Source organism: Corylus avellana, chromosome ca11 (genome assembly GCF_901000735.1).
Source record: "Corylus avellana chromosome ca11, CavTom2PMs-1.0".
In the NCBI taxonomy this organism is placed as follows: domain Eukaryota; kingdom Viridiplantae; phylum Streptophyta; class Magnoliopsida; order Fagales; family Betulaceae; genus Corylus; species Corylus avellana.
In genome coordinates, this window is record NC_081551.1 from 21,204,111 (window position 1) to 21,229,299 (window position 25,189).

At 35.4% G+C, this 25,189-nt stretch overlaps 3 protein-coding genes across 3 annotated transcripts; 2 read left to right on the forward strand and 1 right to left on the reverse strand.

Annotated features, from left to right (window-relative positions):
- Positions 1-5,295: 5,295 nt before the first annotated feature.
- On the forward strand, positions 5,296-11,970 carry LOC132165384 (lycopene epsilon cyclase, chloroplastic). Its single transcript, XM_059575918.1, has 11 exons — positions 5,296-5,775; positions 6,752-6,923; positions 7,602-7,737; positions 7,844-7,954; positions 8,058-8,160; positions 8,294-8,437; positions 8,520-8,627; positions 9,215-9,311; positions 9,395-9,523; positions 10,171-10,303; positions 11,641-11,970. Exons 1-11 carry the CDS (start codon positions 5,476-5,478, stop codon positions 11,804-11,806), a joined length of 1,599 nt encoding a protein of 532 aa, XP_059431901.1. The 5' UTR covers positions 5,296-5,475; the 3' UTR covers positions 11,807-11,970.
- A 4,580-nt stretch (positions 11,971-16,550) lies between these two features.
- LOC132165383 (U-box domain-containing protein 34) lies at positions 16,551-21,858 on the forward strand. The gene is made up of 9 exons (XM_059575917.1): positions 16,551-16,799; positions 17,437-17,558; positions 17,643-17,758; positions 18,156-18,277; positions 18,358-18,647; positions 18,739-18,840; positions 19,169-19,597; positions 20,544-21,293; positions 21,398-21,858. Exons 1-9 carry the CDS (start codon positions 16,640-16,642, stop codon positions 21,590-21,592), a joined length of 2,286 nt encoding a protein of 761 aa, XP_059431900.1. The 5' UTR covers positions 16,551-16,639; the 3' UTR covers positions 21,593-21,858.
- Positions 21,768-24,499, reverse strand: LOC132165386 (glyoxylase I 4). Its single transcript, XM_059575921.1, has 5 exons — positions 24,342-24,499; positions 23,201-23,354; positions 23,014-23,097; positions 22,698-22,901; positions 21,768-21,988 (listed from the first exon to the last, which is right to left on the reverse strand). The coding sequence occupies exons 1-5, from the start codon at positions 24,387-24,389 to the stop codon at positions 21,897-21,899; spliced, it is 582 nt and encodes a 193-aa protein (XP_059431904.1). The 5' UTR covers positions 24,390-24,499; the 3' UTR covers positions 21,768-21,896.
- Between the last annotated feature and the right edge of the window lie 690 nt (positions 24,500-25,189).

Genomic DNA, 25,189 nt, shown 5'->3' on the forward strand with positions numbered 1-25,189 from the left:
TCTGGGTTCAAATATAAAATTCCAAAATTAAGAATAACATTCAGTCCTACAGCTTACGAATCATAAAGACTCGTTCGTTTCTTGTAGTTACTCAAAATTCTGGGTTTTGCGTGTTCATGAAAACCAGCTATGCAAACCCACATACACACATAAAAAAATACATACATACTACGTGTAGACAGAGGAAGAGATGGAGAGAAAGACCTTGAGATCAATGTTGGAGCGAGAAGAGAGAAAGGGATTGAACTCAGGGTCTCTCTGGATGTCCTTCCATTTTCCAGTGCCGTGCTTGGCCACTCCCGCGCGTAGCGCTTCTTCTTCCTCCGATGTCCACTTTTGTTTCGGGTTTCCCATGTCTCGCTATCTCTCGCTCTCTCTCGGTGTCCTGCTGCCAAAGCCTACAAACAATTTTCTGTGCTCTGACTCTGGTATCAGTTTGGTTTCCAGGGTTGCTCGTGGCGCTTTCAACGATATTGAACTACCATGAAACGGCACCGTATTGACCCCTCGTCATTTTTTCCAATCAGAGCTTGCCATGTCATGGGGGATTAAATCGGATAAATTATGAATATTAGAAGTTGGAATAAAATGACCGGCCAAATTTTCTAACTAAAACTGAGTCATATTTTAACTAAATTTTCTAAAATATTTTAACTCTAATTTTTTTTTTCTTTTTTGCACAAAAAATAAAAATAAAAAGTTATTCCATATAAATAGTCATTCCTAATACCAGCGGCCCAATCAAATAACATAATAGTTATTATATTCCTTGATCTATTAATGTGCATCAAATGTGTCATTAAGAGGTAGCTCAATCGACTAGAGATCACGCCTTATAAAGTAGTAGTCACTAGTTCGAATTCTCCCTCCCTTCTTGTGTGGACATGTAAAAAAAAAAAAAACATGTGTACTTAAGATTATTATTATCATGGAACTATACAAATTTCTTAAGCAATACAAGAGTTCTAAATTGTGATACTCAATCATTTTCCTATCCTAATTCCTAAGCTTATTGCAATGCATGAGCCCTCCTGTTGGGGATTGGCCTAATAAGGCCCCTTTGGCAAGCAACACTACAAGCAAGTGAGGACCAATCACGACATGGGCAAAATGCGTACTCGTCTAAGAAATAAATGTATACAAAAGATCCTAATTGGGCCACGTGTACCCTAACATCCTAATATTTTTGTGGCACATGGGAATAATTGCCTAATAGAGAATGGTCTAAATAATAAATTGGAATAAATGTAAAATTGGTCTATGTGGTTGGCTTAAATTATAAATCACTTTGTTCCCAATGGGTAATTCAATCGGCTGTGGACCACGCCTAATGAAGCGGAGGTCATTAGTTCGAATCCCCCCTTCCCCTTCCCTTGTGTGGACATGTAAAAAAAAAAAAAAAATTATAAATCACTTTATGTGGTATAACAAATAATTTATAGGTCCCTGTAGTTGGCATAAATTATAAATCACTCTATGTGGTATAAAAAATAATTTATAGGTCCTCAGAGTAGGCCAAAATGACAGTTTACTCTCTAAAATCAATTTTCGTTGAGTAACTTAACGAAATCCGTTACTTTGTCTTGTCATACTACTTTAATAAATTAACATAATCTACGATTAATTAAATTGGGTTTGGACCTTGGGCCATGAGGGTGGCTTCGGCCACCCCCAACTGCCCAAGGGCCAAATAAAAAAAATAATAATAATAAAAATAAATTTGAAATTTTGTTGGCCCTGGCCACCTCAAGGGCCTAGGGGTAGCTTCGGCCACCCTAGAAGAGGTGGCCGGCCACCCTACCTTTTTTTTATTTGATTTAAATTTAAAATTTTTTTTTAAATAATTAATATTTTATTATTTAATTTAAGTGGGACACGTGGCATCATATGGATTGTTGAATAAAAATGAATGGCCATGATTACAAATTAGAGATTCTCAAATTCTCTCAATAATGAAAGGGGATCCTAATCCCTCAAAACAACCATCGCACAAGAAAATACTCCATAAAAAGATGAGGGGCTCCAAGTACACATTATTTTTACACAACCACTTTTTTGTGAATTCCTATGCAATTGCCTTTTTCAACCTAACTCGTAATTGCTTTCTTTCACTTATGTTTAGGGGTGAAAAGGCGGTTGCGGTTAATAGCTAAAATTGATAACCACAATTGCTTAGGAGGTTAGTAAATTTTATTAACCGCCTCCGCTAAACGCTAGGCGGTTAACCACCTAGTTAACGGTTAACCGCATCCAAATAACTGTTTTTTTTTTTTTTTTTTGCCTTTTATTGGCCCGTTTTGGGCTCACTTTAAACGTTTTTTTGCTCACTTTAAACAATTTCCTTTCATGGTCATTTTAGCATTAAAATTAGCTATATACCCAAATCTTTGTTGGTCACATTCTACGAATCTACACAACATATAATACAAATAAAATTACAATAATTATTGTAAATCATCACTTTACTTGTAATTTTGTACACAACATACAAATAAATATATATAATAAAACTATATATATATAAGCGGTTAGCGGTTTTCAAAAACTCAATAACCGCTAACCACTAATCGCCTAGTAGTTAGCGGCGGTTTTCAAAAACTCAATAACTGCTAACCACTAATCGCCTAATAGTTAGCGGTTGAAAGCGGTTAACGGTTATAGATTTTCACCCCTTTTCAAGTTTTATTGGCTTGAAATACGATATATGATCAACTGATTCTTCAATATATGTCTTCAATTTTTTTTTTCTCAGTATTCTCTTTTGGAATTTATTTATTTTGGCTACTTTGAAAGTTATTATTTTTCTTAAAACTTTCTCTATAGCTAGTGAACTCATAGGATGTGATTTAAAATTAAAAAAAAAAAAAAAATAGCAATTTCAAAACATAATTAATAATATTTTTTAAAAATGCAATTAAATATTTGGTAAAATAGCTATTCGGTATTTAACATGGGACGTTTTTTATTTTAATTAAGAAAAACCACTTAATTATCTTCTTCTTTTTTTAGTGAAAACACATCATTATCTACTACACAAAAAATATAATTGTGTAGTAGAATAAATGGTAGAATTCATTTATTTTCAACAATTTTTCATAATGAATGGATGAATCTATCATTAAGTTTATATGAGATTCACATGAATTCACATATCTAATGATTAATCTATTGAATTTATAAAAAATATAATTGTGTAACATGTCTCATTGTTTCGTGGGCCAAATGCAATGGCGAAGATACTTGGCGCACCCCTTCAAAAATTTTGAAAACAAAAATTTAGAAGGTTAGTTTTTAAAATTTTAAAGCCATAGCCCCCTCTTCCTGTCCTCCTCCTCCTTCTTTTGGCTTGCCCCTGTCTTCCTGGCATCTCATTGGAATTTTTGAAGTGTCGTTGCTTGTTGGTTTGTGGCTGCGGGAAGTATCTAGAGGATCCGGTACTGAGGTATTGCTAAAGACTAAAGTCTCTTGACTCCTTTTGGCTTGCCCGTCTTCCTGGCATCTCATTGGAATTTTTGAAGTGTCGTTGCTTGTTGGTTTGTGGCTGCGGGAAGTATCTAGAGGATCTGGTACTGAGGTATCGCTAAAGTCTCTTGAGTAGGTGGAAACATTAATTACATATGGTGAGGTGTAGATTAATAAGGGATAGGGAGGAAAATGCTTATTCTAGTGTTTTTTTAGTGTTCTTTCAACTGTGATATGACTTTTAAAATCATTAATAAATTAAAAATCAATAATGATAATCTCAAATTCAACGATAATTTTAAAAGCCAATCACAGTTGAGATGACACCATGAGAATACTAGAAGAATGCCTAACATTTCCTAGGATATAAAGTAAGTGAGGTGGCTTCACATATAAGTACTAGAGAGTCAAAGAGAATTGTTCAGAATTTTTTCCAAACTAGCGTGGCAGAATTTCAGCCACTCATAATTTTCATTTTAAAATTTTGCCACATCAGTTTATAAAAATGATGAACAATTCTCTTTTAACTCTTTAGCACTTCTCCGCTTAATATAAAGAAAAGAGTGTGTCTTGTAGTATAGGCTGCAAGCTCCAATCACTTTTTTTTTTTTTTTTAGTTATTCTTTTGTTGGGTTTTTGTCAGTTATAATCTCTCCAAAAAGTATGTTGTGCGTCTCCATGCAGCCTAACACCTCCTAAATTCTCACTACCATTATTATTTTTTTTTAAAAAAATTTTAAATCACATTATGGTAGAACTTTCTAATAAAATTTTATGGACAAAAGTTATATTTTCTAATACAATTTTAAACATGATTATAGTTTAGTAGGTCTCTAGATTTTTCATTGTCTAGTAACAAAACAATAGAAATATTTTTTCAATAAAAATATTTTTCAATTTTCATTGTCTATATATATGCTATTTTCTATAATTTCTCTTGCGGGGTTGAGTATTTGAAGGACAGTAAATTTAGGTGAACAAAAAGATAGCAAAATTTAAAGGATAAGCATTCAATAAAAAGATGGGTCATATAGGCCTTATATATAAATGATAAGTATTTTATATTATGAAGACATATTTTTGTGTTATAAAAATTAAATAATAAAATATTTTAATTTGTATTCATCATGTTTTTATATATTATAAAATAAAAATATAATTTTATTATTTTAATGTTCCCCCTTAATTCATAGCTCTGCCTCCGGCCAAACGCAAATGAAAATAAGTTGAACTCAAGATTCTCATTTCCAACATCGAAAATTTCGCCTTTGCAAATTGATGAATGAGAAAATTTATTATTTTTCAACAATTTATAGTAGTAATCAACTCATTATTGAATTTGTATGAGATTTACGTGATTTTACAAATTTTGGGTTGATATATTAAATTTATAAATTTATAAAAATAAAATTTGTGTAACATTACAGTATTGTAGAACTTGCGGAAAGCTCAATCGGCTATAAATTACGTCTAATGAAATAGTGGTCACTAGTTCGAATCCCTCCTCTCCTTTTCTTATGTTAAAAAAAATAATAATAAATAAATAAAAACCTCCGGGAAGCGACTATGGCGGCGAAGGAGTCGTTTATGATTGGCAAGGTGACGAACCCGTACGGATCCGGAACGCAATATCCCAAAAAAATGCCACGCAAGGAGGTCCGGAAGCGAAAACGACTCGTTTTTGATAAGGGTGGCTAATTGGCTATACGGAGATCCAGCCAATCCTCCCATCCCACGTGTCGGCTTACCAATGGCAGTTGTGCAGCTCAGCAAATCTAATTCACCATATAAACACCCTTCCCTATCCCCAAGCTCACTCTGTTATCTCCAAAACAGAGTTTCGAACACGGAAAAGAGAAGAAGAAGAAGAAGAGAGAGAGAGAGAGAGAGACTCTGATAATCCCATTATTTCTTCTCATTTCACTCTCAGCAAGCGTTCAAAGCACACGGTGAAGGCGCAGTCAATGCCAGGCTCGTGAAGGAACAAAGGAAGAAAGAATCAACAAGTCAGAGATGGAGTGCCTTGGACTCGGAGCTCGAAACTTCGCGTCAATGACGGTGCCGTTTTGGCCTGCTCTGAGGTCGCCGGGAATAACGCTGACCAGAAAACAACCTTTGTTTCGCCGGTGCGGTTTGTACCGCCATTTTGTTCGGGTGAGCGCGAGTGCGGGGAGCGAGAGCTGCGTGGCCGTCGATTTCAAAGAAGGTTTCGCTGACGACGAAGACTATGTCAAGGCCGGTGGGTCCGAGCTCCTCTTTGTCCAAATGCAGCAGAGCAAGCTCATGGAAAAGCAGTCTAAGCTCGCGGATAAGGTAAGTGTACATGTTAGTTTTTCTTATGTTTGTTTTCATGCACATTCAGACTTGCAAAATCAGAAATTCTGGTGCGTGGTAGGGTTTTGAAGATATATGAGTTTTTTTCTTTTGTGTGTTACATGAACTACATATTAGCGTGCCAAGTAATTGCACTTCTCTATTCACATATATTTGGTGAAGTTTGGATGAATTTGGTTGTGACGGACTGAAAAGTTTGTGTAATGAAAAGTTATTGGATTCTAGCATTCTCATCCGGGTAGCCAAATGTCATTTTGGCTAGCCAGGATGCTAAAATTGGAACAAAAAGGAGTTGCATTCCACTAAGTAATTTGGACAAATATTTGGTGAGTGAATGGCTCATAAAATATAAAATCAAAGTATTTTTTAATCTATGACATTCTCTCTCCTAATCTTTGAGAAAGGATATTTAAATGAAACAATAAAAGTGGATACCTAATATAGAGAATCAGATGTAAGTAGGTAGTTAAAATAATAATAATAAAAGAAGACAAAATAGCTAAAATAAAGAACACCACTTCGACAAAGCTTATTTGTTGGAGTTAACACTTGTTCTAATTAGTTAAGTCCCACCTCCGATATATAATAGTCACAACAGAGTGGTTGATATTGTGAAAGTATCAATTAAATAATTAAATTCATGTTCTTTATCAGTATTAAAGCTTAAGCCTTTGGGACAATTGTAATTTAACAAATATAAAATAATTGGGTACAAACTCATAAGCTTAAGCCTTTTGTTTAATTGTTGTTTCAACATTAAATATAAAATTTCACGTGTGGCGCGTTAGTCAGTTTGTTCAAAAAATGGAAGTAAACTCTTTTCTATATTTCTAGCATTTTTATTTATATGATTTACGTTTCTAGTTTCATGTTTTACTTCTAGCCTGATTTGATGTTAATTAGTTTGTTGTATCTTTTTGATCATCAACTTAAGTACTGTGAACTATTATTGCAGTTGCCAGCTATATCAATAGGGGAGAATGTACTGGATTTGGTGGTGATCGGTTGTGGTCCAGCTGGGCTTGCTCTGGCTGCAGAGTCAGCCAAGTTAGGACTAAAAGTTGGACTTATTGGTCCAGATCTCCCTTTTACAAATAATTATGGCGTGTGGGAGGATGAATTTAAAGGTACCATTTTTTGTCTAACAAAGAAGCACCTCTTTTATCTACAATGTTGTTTGTTAGTGAATGTGAATAGGAACACCAACTTTTGATTATATGCACATAGCCGTTTCCAATAGAGCAAATTCCGAGGTGGGCTGTTTTATTCCAAATTGTCTCTCGTCTATCTACCATATTCAGTTACTGTCGCCAAGCGTTTTTATATATTTTTTCTCACCATGGAAATTTTAAATTAGCTAGCTATGTTTAAATGTGCCCTTTCTGAAACAATGATTTTTTTTTTTTTTTTTTAAAAAAAATTAAGTTAGTACTCATCATTATTTCACTCCCAATCTAGGAGATTAGGACATTCATGTTACTGGAGAACTCTATACATCAAGTTTAATTCTAAGGTTCCTTATTCCGGTTGTAAAGCGGAAGAAGCCATTCTCCCTGCCCCACCAGCAGCCTGTGTTTTTGACCGAAAGGAATGGAATATGAAACAAGAATCTGTGTTCACTATCTATGGAGTGGAGTGGATTTGGCAAAACTCTCTGTTATATTGAAGAGAATATACAATGTAGTCCATTATATTCTTCTGCTCTCTCTCATTCTTCCGCTCTCCAATATATTAACAATATATTTAACACTCTCAAAACGTGGTTGCATCCATATTAAGTTCAACCTGCTTTATTCTGTTTTCAGATCTTGGCCTTGAAGGGTGTATTGAACATGTTTGGCGGGATACCATTGTGTATCTTGATGACAATGATCCCATTATGATTGGTCGTGCCTATGGACGTGTAAGTCGACATTTGCTCCATGAGGAGTTGTTAAGAAGGTAAGACAGGTTGCAATTTCTTCTCACTATGATTTATGTTGTGTGTTATTCTAGTACTCATTGATATGGTATTCTATAGATATATGATACATATTAATTTCCCTAGGTGTGTCGAGTCAGGTGTTTCATATCTTAGTTCCAGAGTGGAAAGGATTGTTGAAGCTACTAATGGCCACAGCCTTGTGGCCTGTGAAAACGATATTGTTGTTCCCTGCAGGTACAATGGGATATTCTTACTTTTATGTGCTTAATGTGGAATAAATGAAGATCTTTAATTTTGCTGTTGTACCTTGTTTCAAACTTCTAACATGGTGTTATAGGCTTGCTACTGTTGCGTCAGGGGCAGCTTCAGGGAAATTGTTGCAGTATGAGGTGGGTGGTCCAAAGGTGTCTGTCCAAACGGCTTATGGTGTGGAGGTTGAGGTAGGAATGTAGATTGTACTATATGAATTATTGTATTCATTGTAGATCTTCCCACATCTATCTGCTTGTTACAAAAAGTTCCTCATATCCTGTCGCTTGTTTTTCTTAGCTCTGTCAATTCTTACAATTTCAGGTAGAAAACAATCCATATGATCCCAGCCTTATGGTTTTCATGGACTACAGAGAGTACATGAAACAAAAAGTTCCATATGTAGAGGCAGAATATCCGACATTTCTTTATGCTATGCCCATGTCTCCAACAAGAGTGTTCTTTGAGGTTTACTCAATGTATTTCAGTTCTGTTTATTACATCACTTGTCAGAATTATGTGTAAGGTATTTAGAGAAAGTGAATTGCAGGAAACTTGTCTGGCTTCAAAAGATGCAATGCCCTTCAATTTATTGAAGGAAAAACTCTTGTCAAGGTTACAGACAATGGGGATCCGAATTATAAAAACTTATGAAGAGGTAATATTTGTGGCCAAACTCTGGTGCTCAAATTTTTAATTAGACGAATGAACATATTTATCTTATCTTTTTTTATCTAATGCCAGTACGTGGCTTCATGCCACCACCATATAGTAGACCAATCATGTCTGCATATTTTGTTCAGGAAAAGAAAACTGCTTGTTGTATTACATATAATTTCCCATCTTTATGTGCATGATAGCATGTACCATCCCCAATAGTGTTTTAAGTTGTGTAATTTTATAACAGAAATTTACCTATTCTAGCTAAACAATATAACAACTGAAGTGGATTTGTGGAATTAACATAAAATGGAATCACATTCTGTCTCCCATATTACTTGCCATATCAGTATTAACCTGATTAACATATTTTGAAAAAAACATTCTAATCAGATACTTTAAGAAACATTTTGATAAGGATTTTGCATACTCAATGCTTATATTTTATAAACAAAGTGCTTTGGATTTGGCAATATTCCTGTTTTATAAATCAAGATTCTTGCAACTACTACCAAATCGCACTCTCAAGATGCATATTTTTTACTTCTATAGGATTAAGGGCATAATTTTACGATCTTTTTGCAGGAATGGTCATATATCCCAGTTGGCGGATCCTTACCAAATACAGAGCAAAAAAACCTTGCATTTGGTTCTGCTGCCAGTATGGTGCATCCAGCCACAGGTAAGGAAATAGATGAATTTGACAATGTTGTTATTTAATCTATTTAAACTAAATGGGCTTATATTTCTACCTTCACTAAACAGGGTATTCAGTTGTGAGATCTCTGTCAGAAGCTCCAAAATATGCTTCTGTAATTGCAAATATTTTGAAGCATGGTCATTCTACAGATACTCTTAGTCGTGACAAATATAATGGGAACATCTCAATGCAAGGTATGTAAGTGGAGATTTTTTTGGGTGTCCCGGGTGGGGAGGTGGGGGAGAACATTCTTTATTTAGTGGTAAAAATCATTCTTTCAGGTCGATTTAACTCATTTCCATACTTTGTACATTTACACCTTCATGATTTTTTTGGGCCTCAGATTTTCAGGGCTGCAGAGAAATTTTTCCCCTTCCTGCTTGTTTTAGCAATTCATGTTTCTAGGCTTCTGGCCTTCCAGTTGGTACTTGGAGAGCCTATTGCTTGCAGAATACCTTATATTTCCTAGAGAGATACCTCACACGAGTGACTCTTTAGGTCATATATATATATATAAGTCATAAAATATTTATAAGTTCTTATAACATGAGAGCGATTGGCTACATTTTATTTATGGATCTGAGCATGTTTGCTTACAAACTATATTAGTAACTCGTTGAAGTAATCTATTGTGCTTTCATTTAGAATTGCACTTCTGAAAAGGAAGTCCATATCTTTCTTCCGGTATGTTTTTGCTTCCCTTGCTTCTGAGACTTGTGTCCATTTTATGAAGCTTGTAAACTGTTATAATGATTTACCTTTTTCTTACAGGCATATTCTATGAGATTTGGTTAGTGATTCATCATTTGTATTTTATTATTTCTTTATATTTCCATTTCAGCTTGGAACTCCCTTTGGCCACAAGAAAGAAAACGCCAGAGGGCATTCTTTCTCTTTGGACTAGCGCTGATTGTGCAACTGGATATTGAGGGCATTAGGACATTCTTCCGTACGTTCTTCCGGTTACCCAATTGGTATGATCCTATCATTTGTCTAGTAGATATTTTTACAAGTGTTTCTATATGAGTCTTCCTAGAATGATGCAGATGTCTCAGTTGATGATATATATATATAGACACACACACATAGCATGTGTTGTACATACGTTTATGTAATGCATATGCATAGAACTCGATAAAGCCTGTGCTCCAGGTTCTTGGGGTTAGCTACAAAATTCCTGTTCCAAGTGTACAGAAAGGAGACAGCACTTGCTTCCTTCCACTCCATATACTTCATAATCGCTATATTTAAAGGAGTAAGGATAGCTAGCAATTAGATTTATTATTTTCAACTTGAATTGAGTCTTGTGTATTCTATGGCTTCCAAGATAAGCTTGAAGGGGCATCTTCATCGTAATTGAGGTGGGAGTCGAAGTGAGAGTCACTGGAATGCTAGTCTCTGGGCGTTTGTTATTAGTAATGCTAGTAAGCACTGACCATCTATGCTACTGATGGTTTATGAGGTCAACTTGCAATACTAGTAATGCCGGTGATAAATGTGTGTTCATGCTGCAGTTTGAGTTAAAATTATTTAGTTAATGATTGATTTACACAGAAAAGAGCTACTTGATGTGCTTCTCAGATTATGATTGTCAAGGACTTCTAAGGGGACTATATCCAGATATGATCATTTTGAACCTTTGAATGCTATAATGTCCTTGACTTAATTTTGGTAATTAAGTAGCTAGTAATGGTTAAATGATTAATTTCATCATTTGTTTACTTGTTTAAGCCTTTGTGACAACTTATAGTTTATTATTATATCAAAACAAGTAGTCTTATATGCACCTTCCATTTAAAGTAAAAAAAAAATCTTGAGGAAAGTTTGAACCCACACATAAGAAATAATATTAAAAGTAATATTAAATGATTAAGTTCGCAATTTCTCATCAATTTAAGCTTGTGAGACTAGCGGCAGTTTATTAGTACCAAGAAATTTATTTTTTATTATAGGATATCAAAAAATGTTGGTGGGAGATATTGCTGACTTAATTGTTCAAAGATGAAATGGCGAACTTAATTTCCTTCTCTACTAGAACTTACAATATGCCCGTAAGGGTTAACTTGAATGGTCGCTTGTTCAGTGTAATACCACGAAGTTGACTATTCGAGTCTCCTCAATTACCTAATACATAGTTCTTGCCAGTTTAGTCGTGTATTCGGAATTTACCCGATAGAGATGGGTCTCTAAGGAGCCTTGCCTTGAAGGGATTTTTCGTCATTAAAAAAAAAAAAATTGTTGAAGATAAGTTTGACACGCTTGGGTTTTTTAATTGGTGTATGGTATAATTGATGATCTGTTCTATTTGCAGGATGTGGCAGGGATTTCTTGGCTCCACCCTCTCTTCAGCTGACCTCGTATTGTTTGCCTTTTATATGTTTGTTATAGCATCGAATGATTTGAGAATGTGCCTTATCAGACATCTTCTTTCTGATCCTACTGGAGCAACCATGATAAGAACCTATCTTACCCTATAGTTTGTATCCTTTTAATTTTCTTGTTTACCCCCCTTGTTAGGTTATATTAAAAGAATATGTATATAATGTAGACAACATTAGGGGCCCACCCAGTTTTTGAAAATTGTTAGGTGTTCGTATGTATATACACGGATGAGATGATTGTTAGAGTTCTTTTGCACCCATATCTCAAGCTTCACATTACACGTATATATTTCGTGCTTTTTGTTCATGAAAGCAGAGTTCCAAGGGGTTATGTTATGCATTAATATAGCTATCCTTATAGCTGCTCTAAAAGCAGAGACTTCAAGCACGCAAAGCTAACAAAGACTCGCGGTGTAGGGATAACATCTGCCAATTCGAATTGAGGGCCATCCAGGTGATAGTGCTGTGCTTGGAATAGGTCTGGCCCAATGAGGTTCCAGGCGAGTAATGCTATACCGAATACTTATATTCTCTTTTGTCCTCTCAAAGGTGACGTGATTTTTAAAATTATCATTTGATCAAAATTCAATAATGATTGATTAATTTCAAATTTAATGGTGATTTTAAAAGTTATAGAAATAAAATGAGGATAAAAGTCCTACATATAGTACAACTCGGTTCAAGGCTGTTTGGAGTTTCAATTTCCATCTTTCCTGAGAGTCTACAAATACAATATTTGTGTGTGTGAGAAATTTCAATTTGGTCTTCAAAACTTTAAAATCAATAGATAATATTTCGCCACACTTCATATACACCAAGTGTTGGATATAAATGTGAGGAAACAGAGATTTGCCGAGTTTCTTTCTTTTTTTTTTTTAATTGAATGAGCAAAAAGGTTATAGGAGAGGATTTTTCTCATTTCTGATCCAAATAGAAGAGAGAATGAGAGATTTTGTGGGAATGCTTCAAAAAACACGATTGGAAGCGGCTTATTTAGCTAAAACATGTGCCCTAAAATTAGCACATCAAAATATTTTCAAAGCATTCCAACTTTAAAAGAAAGAAAGTTAAACTAATATCAGAAATACAATTTGCAAAAGACCAAGAAAAAAGAAAAGAGCAGGGCCATTAATAGCTAAAATAACAAGGAGAGCATCCCCTTCCACCGAGATAGGACCCAATCCCAAAGAAGCAGCTAAACGAACCACCGAGATATGCCGAGATTGTTGGATGGAGAGATTGTTGGATGCAGTAGAGATTATGCTAACACAAACACAAGTAGATAAAATATAATATTATTTAAAATAAAAAATAAAAAAATCAGAGGCATAAACTAACAAAACTAAAGAGAATTCAGCATTTCATTCCCCTCAATATGATAATTCGATTGATTATTAGCTTTTAGGGTTACGAATCTGAGCATTGTTTAATGCTTAAAATGCTCTTTTGACTTTCAATTACCTTAGTATATCATACACGTGGAGGTCCTAGAGGAGCATCAAATCTAAGAAAAACAAACAAGACTTAACATACTGAATACAAGGCAATGTAAAAAAAGCATGACGTCTTTCCACCTTTCCTTTTTCGTAGTGATTTCTGTGACCAACTTCAATGGATGTGGGCAGAGTGTTTTGTTTAATAACAAAAAGCATATATACCATATGCTCCTTTCTCCCATAGTAATCTCTTTTTGGGGCGCAACATTCGTCGTTTACTATATTGTCGCTTAGACTTTGTCAAATTCACATTTGTGAATGATTCCGACATAGCAAATTAGCTTTGTTTGCCATGTATTTTGGAGGGTTTTTATTTTTTATTTTTTGTTTTGATGTTTCCTAATTCAAGCGTAACAAAAATTTCCTTCTATTATTATTCTTCTTCTAAAACGACAGCCATAATGGAAACTAATATTCCATAGCCTGTGATTCAAAGAAGGCAAGCCCAATAACATTAACAATTGTCAAAATTCTCTTCACTCAACTCAAGCTCAATAAATTTTATTATACAAGTGTTGCTACAAATACTACAATTTTTACTATACTTTACTTGTAAATCAATATAGCAGACTATATGACACTTACCATGTTTACAAACGAAAATTATGAGGAGACGGGATGGTTGGCGCCGTGGTGCAGAGGCAGCAACAAATAAGGCGGGCTGAGACGGTGAAGTGGAAGCCCTGGTGTCACATAGACTGAATTGCTACATCAATTGAATGATTGTGTAATAAGTGATGTGTAGATTGCCACGTCAATTTATAATAAAAATTGTAATAATTCAAATGACAAGCATTGTTGGTACATGGTAAATGGTCACATTTTCAACTGTATATGACTACTTAATTATGCTGTGTATACTATAAACTTTGTAAAGCCAGGACAAAATACCCAAGTTTATGGTATGCTAATATTGTTAAACTAGTAAAGAGGGAGGTCAATAAGAGGTAAAGGCCACACACAGTGTCAATGAACAACATATTATTCGTCCTCGTCAATGTTTGTTATGGACATAAATTTTTTTCAAACCGGTATAAAGGAAATATTTTCCAACCCATTTAAAATAGTGTCAAGTGTCTATAAACATTTAAAACGCAAATTAAATAGGTAAGGTCATTAATAACAATTTACTAATTTAGACTAACGTTTTAAATGTTTATAAACACTTACACTATTTTAAATGGGTTGGAAGATATTTCCTCCATATCAGTTAGGAGGAAATTTCAGTCGATTTGTTATTATACTTAGATAGGTTTAAACCACATATATTCCGTTATAATTATTGAACACTTCTCCACCTCTTCCCACTTTCTATAAATTAAGTAGTGGAAACCACCATCCTTATACCGGTTAGGAGGAAATTTCCTTTATACCGGTTAGGAGGAAATTTCAGTTGGTTTGTTATTATACTTGGATTGGTTTAAACCACATATATTCCTTTATAGTTATTGAACACTTCTCCACCTCTTCCCACTTTCTATAAATTAAGTAGTGGAAACCACCATCCTTTCACACAATCAAATCAAAGTTTCTTTCTTTCTTTGTTTCCATGGCGAAAATGATCATCCCGCTGCTTTGGGCAAGGTATCGTGCTTGGAAGAAGGCTTATATATATATTATTCTCTGGTGCAACCAAAAATGATCGTGTCAATATTTCATATATACGGGTTTGTATGGAAATTTTGGGAAGGTGACAGAAGAGAGTGGGCACTCAAAGTGTTTTTTCTTGCGTGGACTCTCAACGCTTGAAGCTCTGTGTGATTACTCTCTATCTGTCGCGTACCCACCACCCCACCTCTCTTTCTCTAATCTCTTTCTACACTCTGCACCAACTATATATATATATATATATATATATATAGATCGGTAGATCCTTCTTCAAGATATATATAGATGCAAATACCTTGTTAATTTTCTGTTTTTCGACTTCCTTATTATAATGAAGTTTTGACATATATATATATATATATGATTGATTTTTTTTTTCCTAGTCTTTAATTTATTTACGTACCCATAAATAACATTCCTTCGTAAATATGCATTTATGTGTTTTTTTTTTTAATTTTTCAATTGTCTGTTGCATTTTTCTTGTATTTGTTAAATAATTGATCAGGGTCCATATCGATCCACCGTTACTTGAATAGTTGAATATGTTCTGTTTTCTATCTGGAGGGCGGCGAACCGGGAAACATGGAAAATCAGTTTGATTGGCCGACATGTTGGACCTTCCAAGAAATATGCACGCGTCATCGTTTTGATTATTTGGACCAATACGCAATAGCTTCAAAGCATCAAAAGCAATATATGTTTACAAGAAATCTTCAAAGGAACATCCTTCCTTTCTCCATTGAAGGATCAAGGAAGTGCGATTACCTTTTCCTTTTCTTCTCTTTTTTTTTTTTTTTTTTTTTGGTTGATATGTCCGCATAAGAGAAAGGTGGATGATTCGAACTAGTAACTTCTGCTTCATTAGACGTGGTCCTAGCTGATTGAACTACTTATTGGGGACCATTTTATTTAGTGTTACTTTTTTACACAATTGCACAATAAAATTTTTTATTTTTAATTTTAATTTTCTCATAATAAAAAGGCTAGACCTGTTCTTTTTTTACAACTTATTGGCACATGTCAACATCAGTTGATCAAGTTGCGTGTTTAAGTGACTTTATTTTATTTTTTATTTTTTATATGGTTGACATGGAAAGCCATTTAAAATAAGTCACGTTAACGAGTGTGAAGTGTGTAACTTCTCACTTTAAAATCATAAATTAAAATGAAAAACCGAGTGTAATGTTGATAAGCCCGATGAAAATGCATAATAACTAAAAGAGAATTATTAGAATAATGATTATAAAATTAACGAAAGGAAGGCGAAATGATCTATTTTATAACAATTAATACTTTAAGAAATGGCAATTTGATAAAAAGTCATACTTCAAAAATTCCTAGAACATTTTTTTCCTTTCAAATTTTGGTGGCTTAGTTAAGTGAGTTTTTTTTTTTCTTGTTCTCTTTTTGTATATTTCTCAAAATAATTGAACAAAGAAGATATATAGGAGCTATGCAATTTGGATTTTGGGTAGTGCTCTTCCAAAATTATGAGCTTATATTTGTTAAAAAATTATTATTATTTTTTATTTTCAAACAAAAATATTTACCAGCAATACAAAACATAAAATATTCTTAAATGCATGAAAATAGTTTCCAACGGTTCAGATTTTTTTATTTTTTATTTTTAGGGAAAAAAAATATAAAAATAAAAACAAAAAAATTCCCTATCATTGCCAAGTCAGCCGAGAGCGAACTTCCCAGTCCACGAAGACAGCCTTAAGATCTATCTGTTTAACTTCAAAAGCTCCTCTCGAACTCAATTATTTTTGTTTGTTACAGCTCCACCTGGGCCTTGCGGTGGCGTTGACTCGGCGACGAAACGATGACGTCCGTGGCAGTTGCCGTGAACGGCAGCGTCGGCGGCGGAGGAGGCAAGGGAAGCCGACGCGCCGTTCGGTGGGCGGTGGAGAATCTCATGCCCCAAGCTGATCGGTTTATCTTAGTCCACGTCATGCCTAAAATCACCTCAATCCCAACTCCAAGTACTTTTTCTTTCTTTCTTTCTGATTCTGTTCGGTTGCCGAGTAAGTGTTGTGAAAAATGAAAACTTGGGAGTTTTTCACTTCAACCGAAATGTATTGTAAGATTCTAATGTTTTCCTTGTAAGCTTGATTAAGTCCTATATTCCGCTGATTTTCTTGGATTAATTGTTTAGAAGGCTTTGCTTGGCTGCTAAGAAAATGTGAGAAAAGAAGGGAAACTAGATATTTCAGTATTAAAGACCTGAGGAATTTAAAATGTGTACCAGATTGTGCTAAATATCATGACGTACTTCTGCTAAGGTGAATTTTCCAAGATGCTATATGGCTACTATTTTTTTTGAAATTAACCAAATTCCCCTAAGAAAAATACAAAGTAGGTAGGTAATGGATCAGAATCCTCTAGGTTTTTTAGGATAACTCTGCGGTGTAGTTCTTAAAATCATTACTGATATTCTTAATTAAATGGATTATATTCATTATCTCAGCACTATCACAAGTGAAAGGTGTTAGAAATTGGACACTCTAGGTGATCATAGGTCGAAAGGTGTTAGAAATTGGACACTGATTTTGATAACTCATAAGATGTGCTATGGTGAGTTAATTCAATGTTACCGCGTCGGGTTCGTGTTTTCTACAGCGGGAGAGCGTACCCCTATTGAAGAACTGGATGAGAGTGTGGTAGCAATGTACATGGAGGACGTGAAAGCAAATTTTGAAGAAATCTTTGTGCCATTTAAGAAACTATGCAAGACAAATAAGGTGAGCTCGTCGTCTCTCCAATATAGGTTCTGTTCATGTTCAGCTTGTGAGGAAGCATGAATGTTATTGTGTAACTTACTGTAGATGGAAACTTTGCTGCTGGAAGATGATGATCCCGCTTCTGCACTTCTTAGATATATATCTGAATCAGGGATTAAGAGTTTGGTGTTCGGCTCCTGCTCCTCAAATTTCGTTAGGAGGTATGGTATCGTTCTTACTCCAAGTACCATGCATTCTTTTTCTTAAATGTTTATGATACTTCTAATCTATAGGGTTAGAAATATATCTATCTGTGATATCTAATAGTGAAAACAGTGTTGTGCTATTTTCTACGAGTAATATCAGTTTTGTTGGGGACACCAGAGGGTGCAACCTAAGAACACCTGTAGAACTCAAGAGAAGATATCAGTGTTAGAAACTATGTTAGTCTAGTACATATGCTGCTTCTTTGCTTGTAAGAGTGCACAGTAACTTATCAGGAGGGTTTTAATCATGAGAGTTTATAAGGTTATATGTAGAAGCACAAATTGATTTGCAAGTTTTGGCTACGTCAACTGTTTTGGTGCTACTTCTGAGATTTATCACAATTTCTTTTAGGAGCGTAAAGGGACCAGCGGTACCAGCAGATGTTCTGAGATGTGCTACAGGCAGTTGTGATATTTATATTGTATCTAGAGACAAAACCGTCAAAAATCCAGCTGATACCTCATCAACTAGTGGTAAGTTGTAAGTGCATGCTATTTCAGGCAACAAATTTGTCATGTCTTTAATTTTATTCTATTTTCTGTTCCTCTTACAGAGACCAATTCTAATAGTGAAATGCATACTCAAAGAGTATATGGAGAAGGTTCTAGTGACATTAATGAACAAATGTCGGGGCTTCATTCTCCTTCTGTAGAACCGGAAGTTCACTACAACTGCAGAGAATCAATGTCACAGCTTAGTTACTTAAATTCTCTAGCATCAACACATATTGATTCTTTAAGAAATGCCAGTGTAGTTCAGGAAAGGAATTATCACAACTTTGGAGATGATTTTGAAACTAGTACTATTAAGTGCTGCAATTCCTTCTCTACAAAAATGGAGCAGGTAAAATATTTTTGAGAAATTTAGAACACTTGCATATTCTATTGTAGATTTTTTCTTTGTTTGGGTATAATATGAAGTGCCTTTTGTGTAGTCAGATGTGCAGGCTGAAGAAGAAGAACTGCGACTAGAAATTCAAAATACCATCACCATGTACAAACGAGCGTGTGAAGAGCTGGTTCATGCAAAAAACAAAGTAAGAGTGCGATCTCTTAGCAAAATAATAATTATTAAATAATAATATTGTGTGAGTTTGATCATTCTATGGTGTTCCAAAGATCTGTAGGTATGTAGGGTTTCAAACTTAAATGAAAAATCAGTATTTTAGGATTTCTTTTATGTATTAACCCGGTTTGTAATATATTTCAAAATCACATTAGTATACTTGACATCCAAAATTTTGTATTATGTTAGCGAATTTGCAGATTTATAGTGAACCTATAAAAAGGATCTTGGAGAAGAAGTTAGGACTATCTCACATCACATACCATGGACCCTTTTACCACTGGTTCTTCGATTTGCAGGTCGAGTTACTTTCTACTGAATGCCTTGAAGATGCTAGAAGAGTGAATGCCACCCTGGAAAGAGAAGAAACTTTGAGGAAAATTGCTGCTGAAGAGAAAGCTAAGTATTTGGAAGCTATAAGTGAGGTTGAAGAGGCAAAACGCTTACTGGCTAAAGAGTCTTATGAAAGGCAGATAGCTGAATGGAATGCCCTCAAAGAGTCCATAGAGAAACAGAGAATTGTTGATTCACTATTCTCTAATGACATGAGGTACAGAAGATATACTAGAAATGAAATAGAGGTAGCAACGGAATTCTTCTCTCAGGATAATGTGATTGGTGAAGGTGGATATGGAAAAGTTTACAAGTGCACTCTTAATCACACCCCAGTAGCTGTTAAGGTTCTAAGCCATGACGCAGTTGGCAAGAAAGAGGAGTTTCTGAAAGAGGTACCTTTTGCTTGTAATCCTTTTCAAATTTCAGTCACAGTTATGTTTCTAAACAAGTTGATCTCTCCTGTCTGTCTACTATCTTGGGTACTTTGTTGAAGTTCTTGAATTTGTTTCAGAAATTAAAGTGTGCAAAAACTCACTGTGTTCAGGATCCTCTCTGATTTATTCCAAGTCAAATATCCTTACAATATCATGAATATCAGGGAAATCTCCCCACATTGTCCATTGAGCTCCCTAAAATTGCCTAACCTATGTTTGCTTGCAATAGGGGGAAAGAAGCTAAAGGAAAGAAAGAAGGGGGAAGGGGAAGGAAGGGAATGTTATTTTCCCTTAAGGAGATGGAGTTTGATTGTCTAGGAAATGGGAGAGAAAGGAGATTGTTTTGTGGGCCCTACAACAATTAAACATTGCAACATGGTATTTCTGTCTTCTCTTCCTTGCATTTGGGTGGAAACAAAATGTTGGTCCAGGAGGGGGAGGGAATACCTTTGATCTCCCTCCACTTCCCTCCCATTCCACCCAACCAAACATAGGAAAACCCCTATGTTCCCTTTCTTTTCCTTTCCCTCCCCTCCCCCCAGTGAAACAGTGTGAAACTAAGTAGTTAGCCGAGATAGGTTGTCTCCATTTGAATCCTTTGCCGGCACACCCTCCTGTTACATGCTCTTTTTTTTTTTTTTTTTTTTTTTTTTTTTCAGTTTTCTTTTACGCCCCTTTTTTTAACCTTGTATCATACCGGGAATGCCACCAGTCAAACTGATTCTCAAATGACTTACTAATTAATCATAGAACTCCTGTTGAATTTGGTAACCTGTGCTTTTCATGGCATTTTCCAATGAATACTCAATTGCAAATTACTTTGGTACTGAATTTCCTAAATCTTGGCTTGTTGCTGCAATTATGATGCAAGCGTTTCCTTATGTTTTCTCCCAATTCTTTGCAGATTGAAGTCCTAAGCCAGCTACGCCATCCCAACGTGGTTTTGTTGCTTGGAGCCTGTCCTGAGAATGGTTCCCTGGTCTATGAATATTTGGAAAATGGAAGTTTGGAGGATTATATTTTCCACCGAAATGGAAAACCGCCACTTCCTTGGTTTGTTCGGTTCCAGTCGGTTTTTGAAATAGGTTGTGGACTTGCATTCTTACATAACTCAAAGCCAGAGCCAATTGTTCATCGAGATTTAAAACCAGGTAATATCTTGTTAGGCAGAAATTATGTGAGCAAAATTGGGGATGTTGGGCTCGCTAAACTCCTTAATGATGTTGTGCCTGACAACATCACGGAATACAGAGACTCAATCATTGCTGGCACATTCTGCTACATGGACCCAGAGTATCTGAGAACAGGAACCATCCGACCCAAATCAGATTTATATGCCTTTGCAGTCATGACCCTCCAATTGTTAACAGGTCGACAACCAAATCGGCTTCTATCGATTGTTGAAAATGCCATTACAAACGGCTCCTTTCCTGACATTCTAGATAAGTCGATCAGAGATTGGCCGTTGGCTGAAACGGAGGAATTAGCTCGAATTGCTCTCAAGTGTTCAGAACCCAGATGCAGGGATAGACCAGATCTTGATACCGAAGTTCTGCCAGTCCTCAAAAGACTTAGTGAACTTGCAAATGGAAGTTTGAAAGTAGAAAGTGATAATATTTATGCACCAAACCACTACTTCTGTCCAATCTTACAGGTAAAAAATTGCTCTTTATTAGATAGGTTTTGATTCATAAACTTTGTTATGTGAGAGTATGCATGCATCTCATCATGTACTGCTTTCCTCCATGCATAACGCAGGAAATCATGCATGACCCACACATTGCTGCTGATGGTTTTACTTACGAGTATGAAGCAATCAAGGCATGGCTCAAGAAACATAATGTATCACCAGTGACACAGCTTAGACTCCACCATCTTACGTTGACTCCAAACCATACATTACGTTCTGCCATTCAGGAGTGGAGGTCACGTGTGACATTTTCACGTGCCTAGATTACAAGAATCCATTGAATTCTTCCGGTTACCATTTACCTTATCTTCATGTTTTCTGATACCAATTACAAGATAATGATGGTATTCTAGCTAAGTCTGCCCCACCTTGGAAATATGTTTATATGTTCTGCTGAACAAGCTGGTTTGGCTCATATAATTCCCATTACTCTGTATATATAGCAATTTCAACACCAATGGCTTACAAAACCATTGTAGGTTACATTTATTTAAGTTATTCAATTATCTGTACATGTAGTTTTGGCTGATATTACAAGCTCCTGCTGCATCTGTTTAAATATTTCAGTCATTCCACTTGGGTAAATTCTAGAGCATTTGCATCTGGATCTCGTGTAAAGATTGCTGGCCTCCCAGAACGGCTAAGTGTGTAGGTAATACCTGCAAAACATAGTGAACAAAAAATACGCATTCTTTAAATACCTTCAAACTTTTAACACCGATTGGCCAGCTAAAGGGGAACCCTGGATGGGTGCAGGGAATTCTAGGAGATTACAATGGGAATGGGTTAAGGGTTCTCCTTTCACATTGGAGTAACAACATGCATAGCAGCTGAACTATGGGGGTTTAAACTTTAAGGAAGGGTCTTTCATTGGCACTGATCTTGGAATCTGACAACTTCAAGTTGAACTGGATGCCCAAGCAGTCCTAACCCCCCCTCTGAGATTGATAATCGTAATTTGTTATTTATTTTTAATAGCTTTTGGGAAGTAAACTCCAGATATACAACCCATCCGCTATAACCGTGTATCAGGTATTCTAAAGAAGCTTATAGTGCGGAATCGAACTCAAGATGTCCAAGTCATCCCAAGCCCGCCCTTTTTGCCTCAATCCAACACTGGCACAGAGTTAACTTCTGTGCTGATCTGTTAGCCAAAGAGAGCTGCAACCAAGCGTCGTCTTTTGTTTTTTGTGAACCCCTCCCTTTTGCATCAGAGCATTCAAATCCGGCTTAACAAATTTGCTCTATTTTTAGCTAAAAAGTCACATTTTTTTTTCTATTTTAAAAGCTCACTTTTTCAAAACTCTACTATATGGTGACATTGTTTTACTAGGAAAAGCTGACAAACTTGAGAAAAGTAAAACTTACCAGCTTTATCAAGGATTGCTTTCAGCTTAGAAACATCCCTAATTGCAATACAAGTATGACGATCTCGGCCGCCATGTTCAGCTCGTCCGGTTAAGGGGTCAGGATTGGGTAGCTCCATCAGATGAATCATCTCAGAACCCACCCACAACCAAGCACCTCTGTAAGGGAGCTTATCATCTGGCCTGGCCTCATTTATTTCCAGACCTAATTTACAATTGAAAAAAAAAAAAAAAAAAAAAAAACTGTCAAAATTATCTTCTCCTATTAAACAGAGCATATCAAGCAAACATTAGCATGGAAAAGTAACATAACATACCCAGAAGATTCTGATAGAACTCAAGCGACCTTTCAAGGTTTTCACAGAGAATTCCAACATGGTGAACACTCACAACTCCATAATCTGAAGCAATAGCAGCCAAAAGAAAAACAAATCAACCTTTTTGGTGGATAATAATCTATATTTACTATCAACCTTTTTGCTGGAATGTGAAAAGAAGAATTACCACTTTTATCATTGGCACCAACTGACTCTTGCTCGAGTACGTCTCCTTCAACAGCCATCTTAGCTTTTGTCACCAAACTAAGCCCATGCAATCTCCCATTCCTCACACTAGTCTGGTAACTTTTGTGTGGTATGATGACGCCCACACGATTCACCTGCAATGGAAGTGGAAGGAAGTTGTAGTTCGAAGAACCCTAACACCTCTCAAATCAAGAAATAAATTACTTCTAATGATAATATTATCTCTAATTCTATATTATCTCTAAGTATTTTAATCCTAAAATACCTCTATTATGTATTAGTGAAATATCAACAGCAAACGGAAGAGGTGCAACAATCTGAAATTTCTCCTTTTCATTATTATCTGTAAAGGATAATCCCTCATCAACAATTTTGAATTCAAATATTCAAGATATACAAGATAAGAGGAATGTTTAAATACAACCTCTTTAGATGAGATAATATTGTTTGTAAATAGTTCAAGATAGAATTGTAATCCTAGAAGCAAGTATGTAACAATCTTGCAGTAACATTGTAAACCGATTCTCTCCATATATACAAACTGCCTATACCAATTGAAGGTAAGGTAGCACAGCAGATATTCTTGAGATTACACATGGTATCAGAGCTCCAAAAGACTAACGTCAATTTTTTTTATTTTATTTTTCCTGGTTTTTCCTCTTCTCTTCCGCAAACCTCCCCTCTCATGGCTTCCACCGTTCCCTCAACTTCTACCATTGTAACCTTCAAAAATTTCAATCCCATTAAGCTCACTCAAGACAATTATCCTACTTGGCTTCCTCAAATTGTCCCTCATCTTAAAGGTGGCAATCTGTTTGGTTACGTCGATGGCACCATTCCCTGCCCACTACCTACTGTAACCATTACAAAAGATGGAGTCAAAACCCAAAGACCAATTTGACTCAGAAATGAGACTGCTAAAATTACCCCAAAAACAAAACCCAGATGAGTTTTCTCTATTTATGACCTTTTGCGCTATGATTACCCCCCAAAAAAAAATTGAGCTCTACCCTAAATCAGCCAAATATAAAACAAGAAAATCATCGATTTGTTGCAGCTTAAAAAGCTATAAAAAGGAAGAATTGGTGCGAGACTTTCAGACAGTGAAATGACAAAATCACCTTGTGTCGCAGAGGAGCAGTGGGTGGTACACTGAGAAGAGAAGCCATGGAAGAGTAGCAGCTCACCTGGGTTTTCCCTATTGATGTTTTTTTTTTTTTTCTTTTTTGGTGAACCCAGAAGCCAATAATTACTTAACCACTCGTCTCCTTCCTTTTCCTGGCTCGCAATTTTCACCCAGAAATAATAAATAAATTGTTCTTTGCTCAGGATATTTATTATTATTTATTAACCACTCATTTCTAATTGTTAGAATTTAAACTTCCTACATCTAATGCCTACATCCTAACATTTACTTTATATAAACAGTTAAATATATTAACTTTGAATTTTTCATTTATTTCATTTAAAATAAAGAGGATTGTATTCCAAATCACAGTTGCAGTTTTGGTGATTCTTTAAACGGTGATATTACGCACGTCAGCGTGACAGTGCCTCCCGCTAGTGTGAACAGTAATCAAAAGTTTTTGATTCAACACTTTATAAAAAAAAAATATTTTTTTAGTTAATATTTACACCAACATGAAATACTATGCACCCATGCTGGCGTCCCTTCTTCTTTTAAGATGTAATGAAAAATAGAGAAAACCTGTAAAAATAATGAGTTGTCCGTTCCACTTTTTCAATTTTTAATAACAGCTATTTATTTTTTATAATACTCGTACCAAACATAACCTTGATATTATGAGATCCCTTGTCCTTTTGGGTACAATCAGCAAGGATCACAGATTCACATCATTATGGGCCTGAAGAAGTAATATGAGTGACCTAAAAATAAATAAATAAATATGAAAGCCACTTGTTCAAATAAAATTTAGGCCTAATGTGTTAGAAGCCTGATCGAAGGCCG

Coding starts and splice junctions, on each gene's coding strand:
- LOC132165384 (XM_059575918.1), top strand. CDS start 5,476: ATGGAGTGCCTTGGACTCGGAGCTCGAAACTTCGCGTCAATGACGGTG. Junction 7,955..8,057: donor GATATTGTTGTTCCCTGCAG/GTACAATGGGAT, acceptor ATGGTGTTATAG/GCTTGCTACTGTTGCGTCAG. Junction 8,628..9,214: donor TTATAAAAACTTATGAAGAG/GTAATATTTGTG, acceptor ATCTTTTTGCAG/GAATGGTCATATATCCCAGT.
- LOC132165383 (XM_059575917.1), top strand. CDS start 16,640: ATGACGTCCGTGGCAGTTGCCGTGAACGGCAGCGTCGGCGGCGGAGGA. Junction 17,559..17,642: donor AACTATGCAAGACAAATAAG/GTGAGCTCGTCG, acceptor AACTTACTGTAG/ATGGAAACTTTGCTGCTGGA. Junction 21,294..21,397: donor ACTTCTGTCCAATCTTACAG/GTAAAAAATTGC, acceptor TGCATAACGCAG/GAAATCATGCATGACCCACA.
- LOC132165386 (XM_059575921.1), bottom strand. CDS start 24,389: ATGGCTTCTCTTCTCAGTGTACCACCCACTGCTCCTCTGCGACACAAG. Junction 23,355..24,341: donor CTGCTCCTCTGCGACACAAG/GTGATTTTGTCA, acceptor CTTCCATTGCAG/GTGAATCGTGTGGGCGTCAT. Junction 23,098..23,200: donor TGGTGCCAATGATAAAAGTG/GTAATTCTTCTT, acceptor CTATTGCTTCAG/ATTATGGAGTTGTGAGTGTT.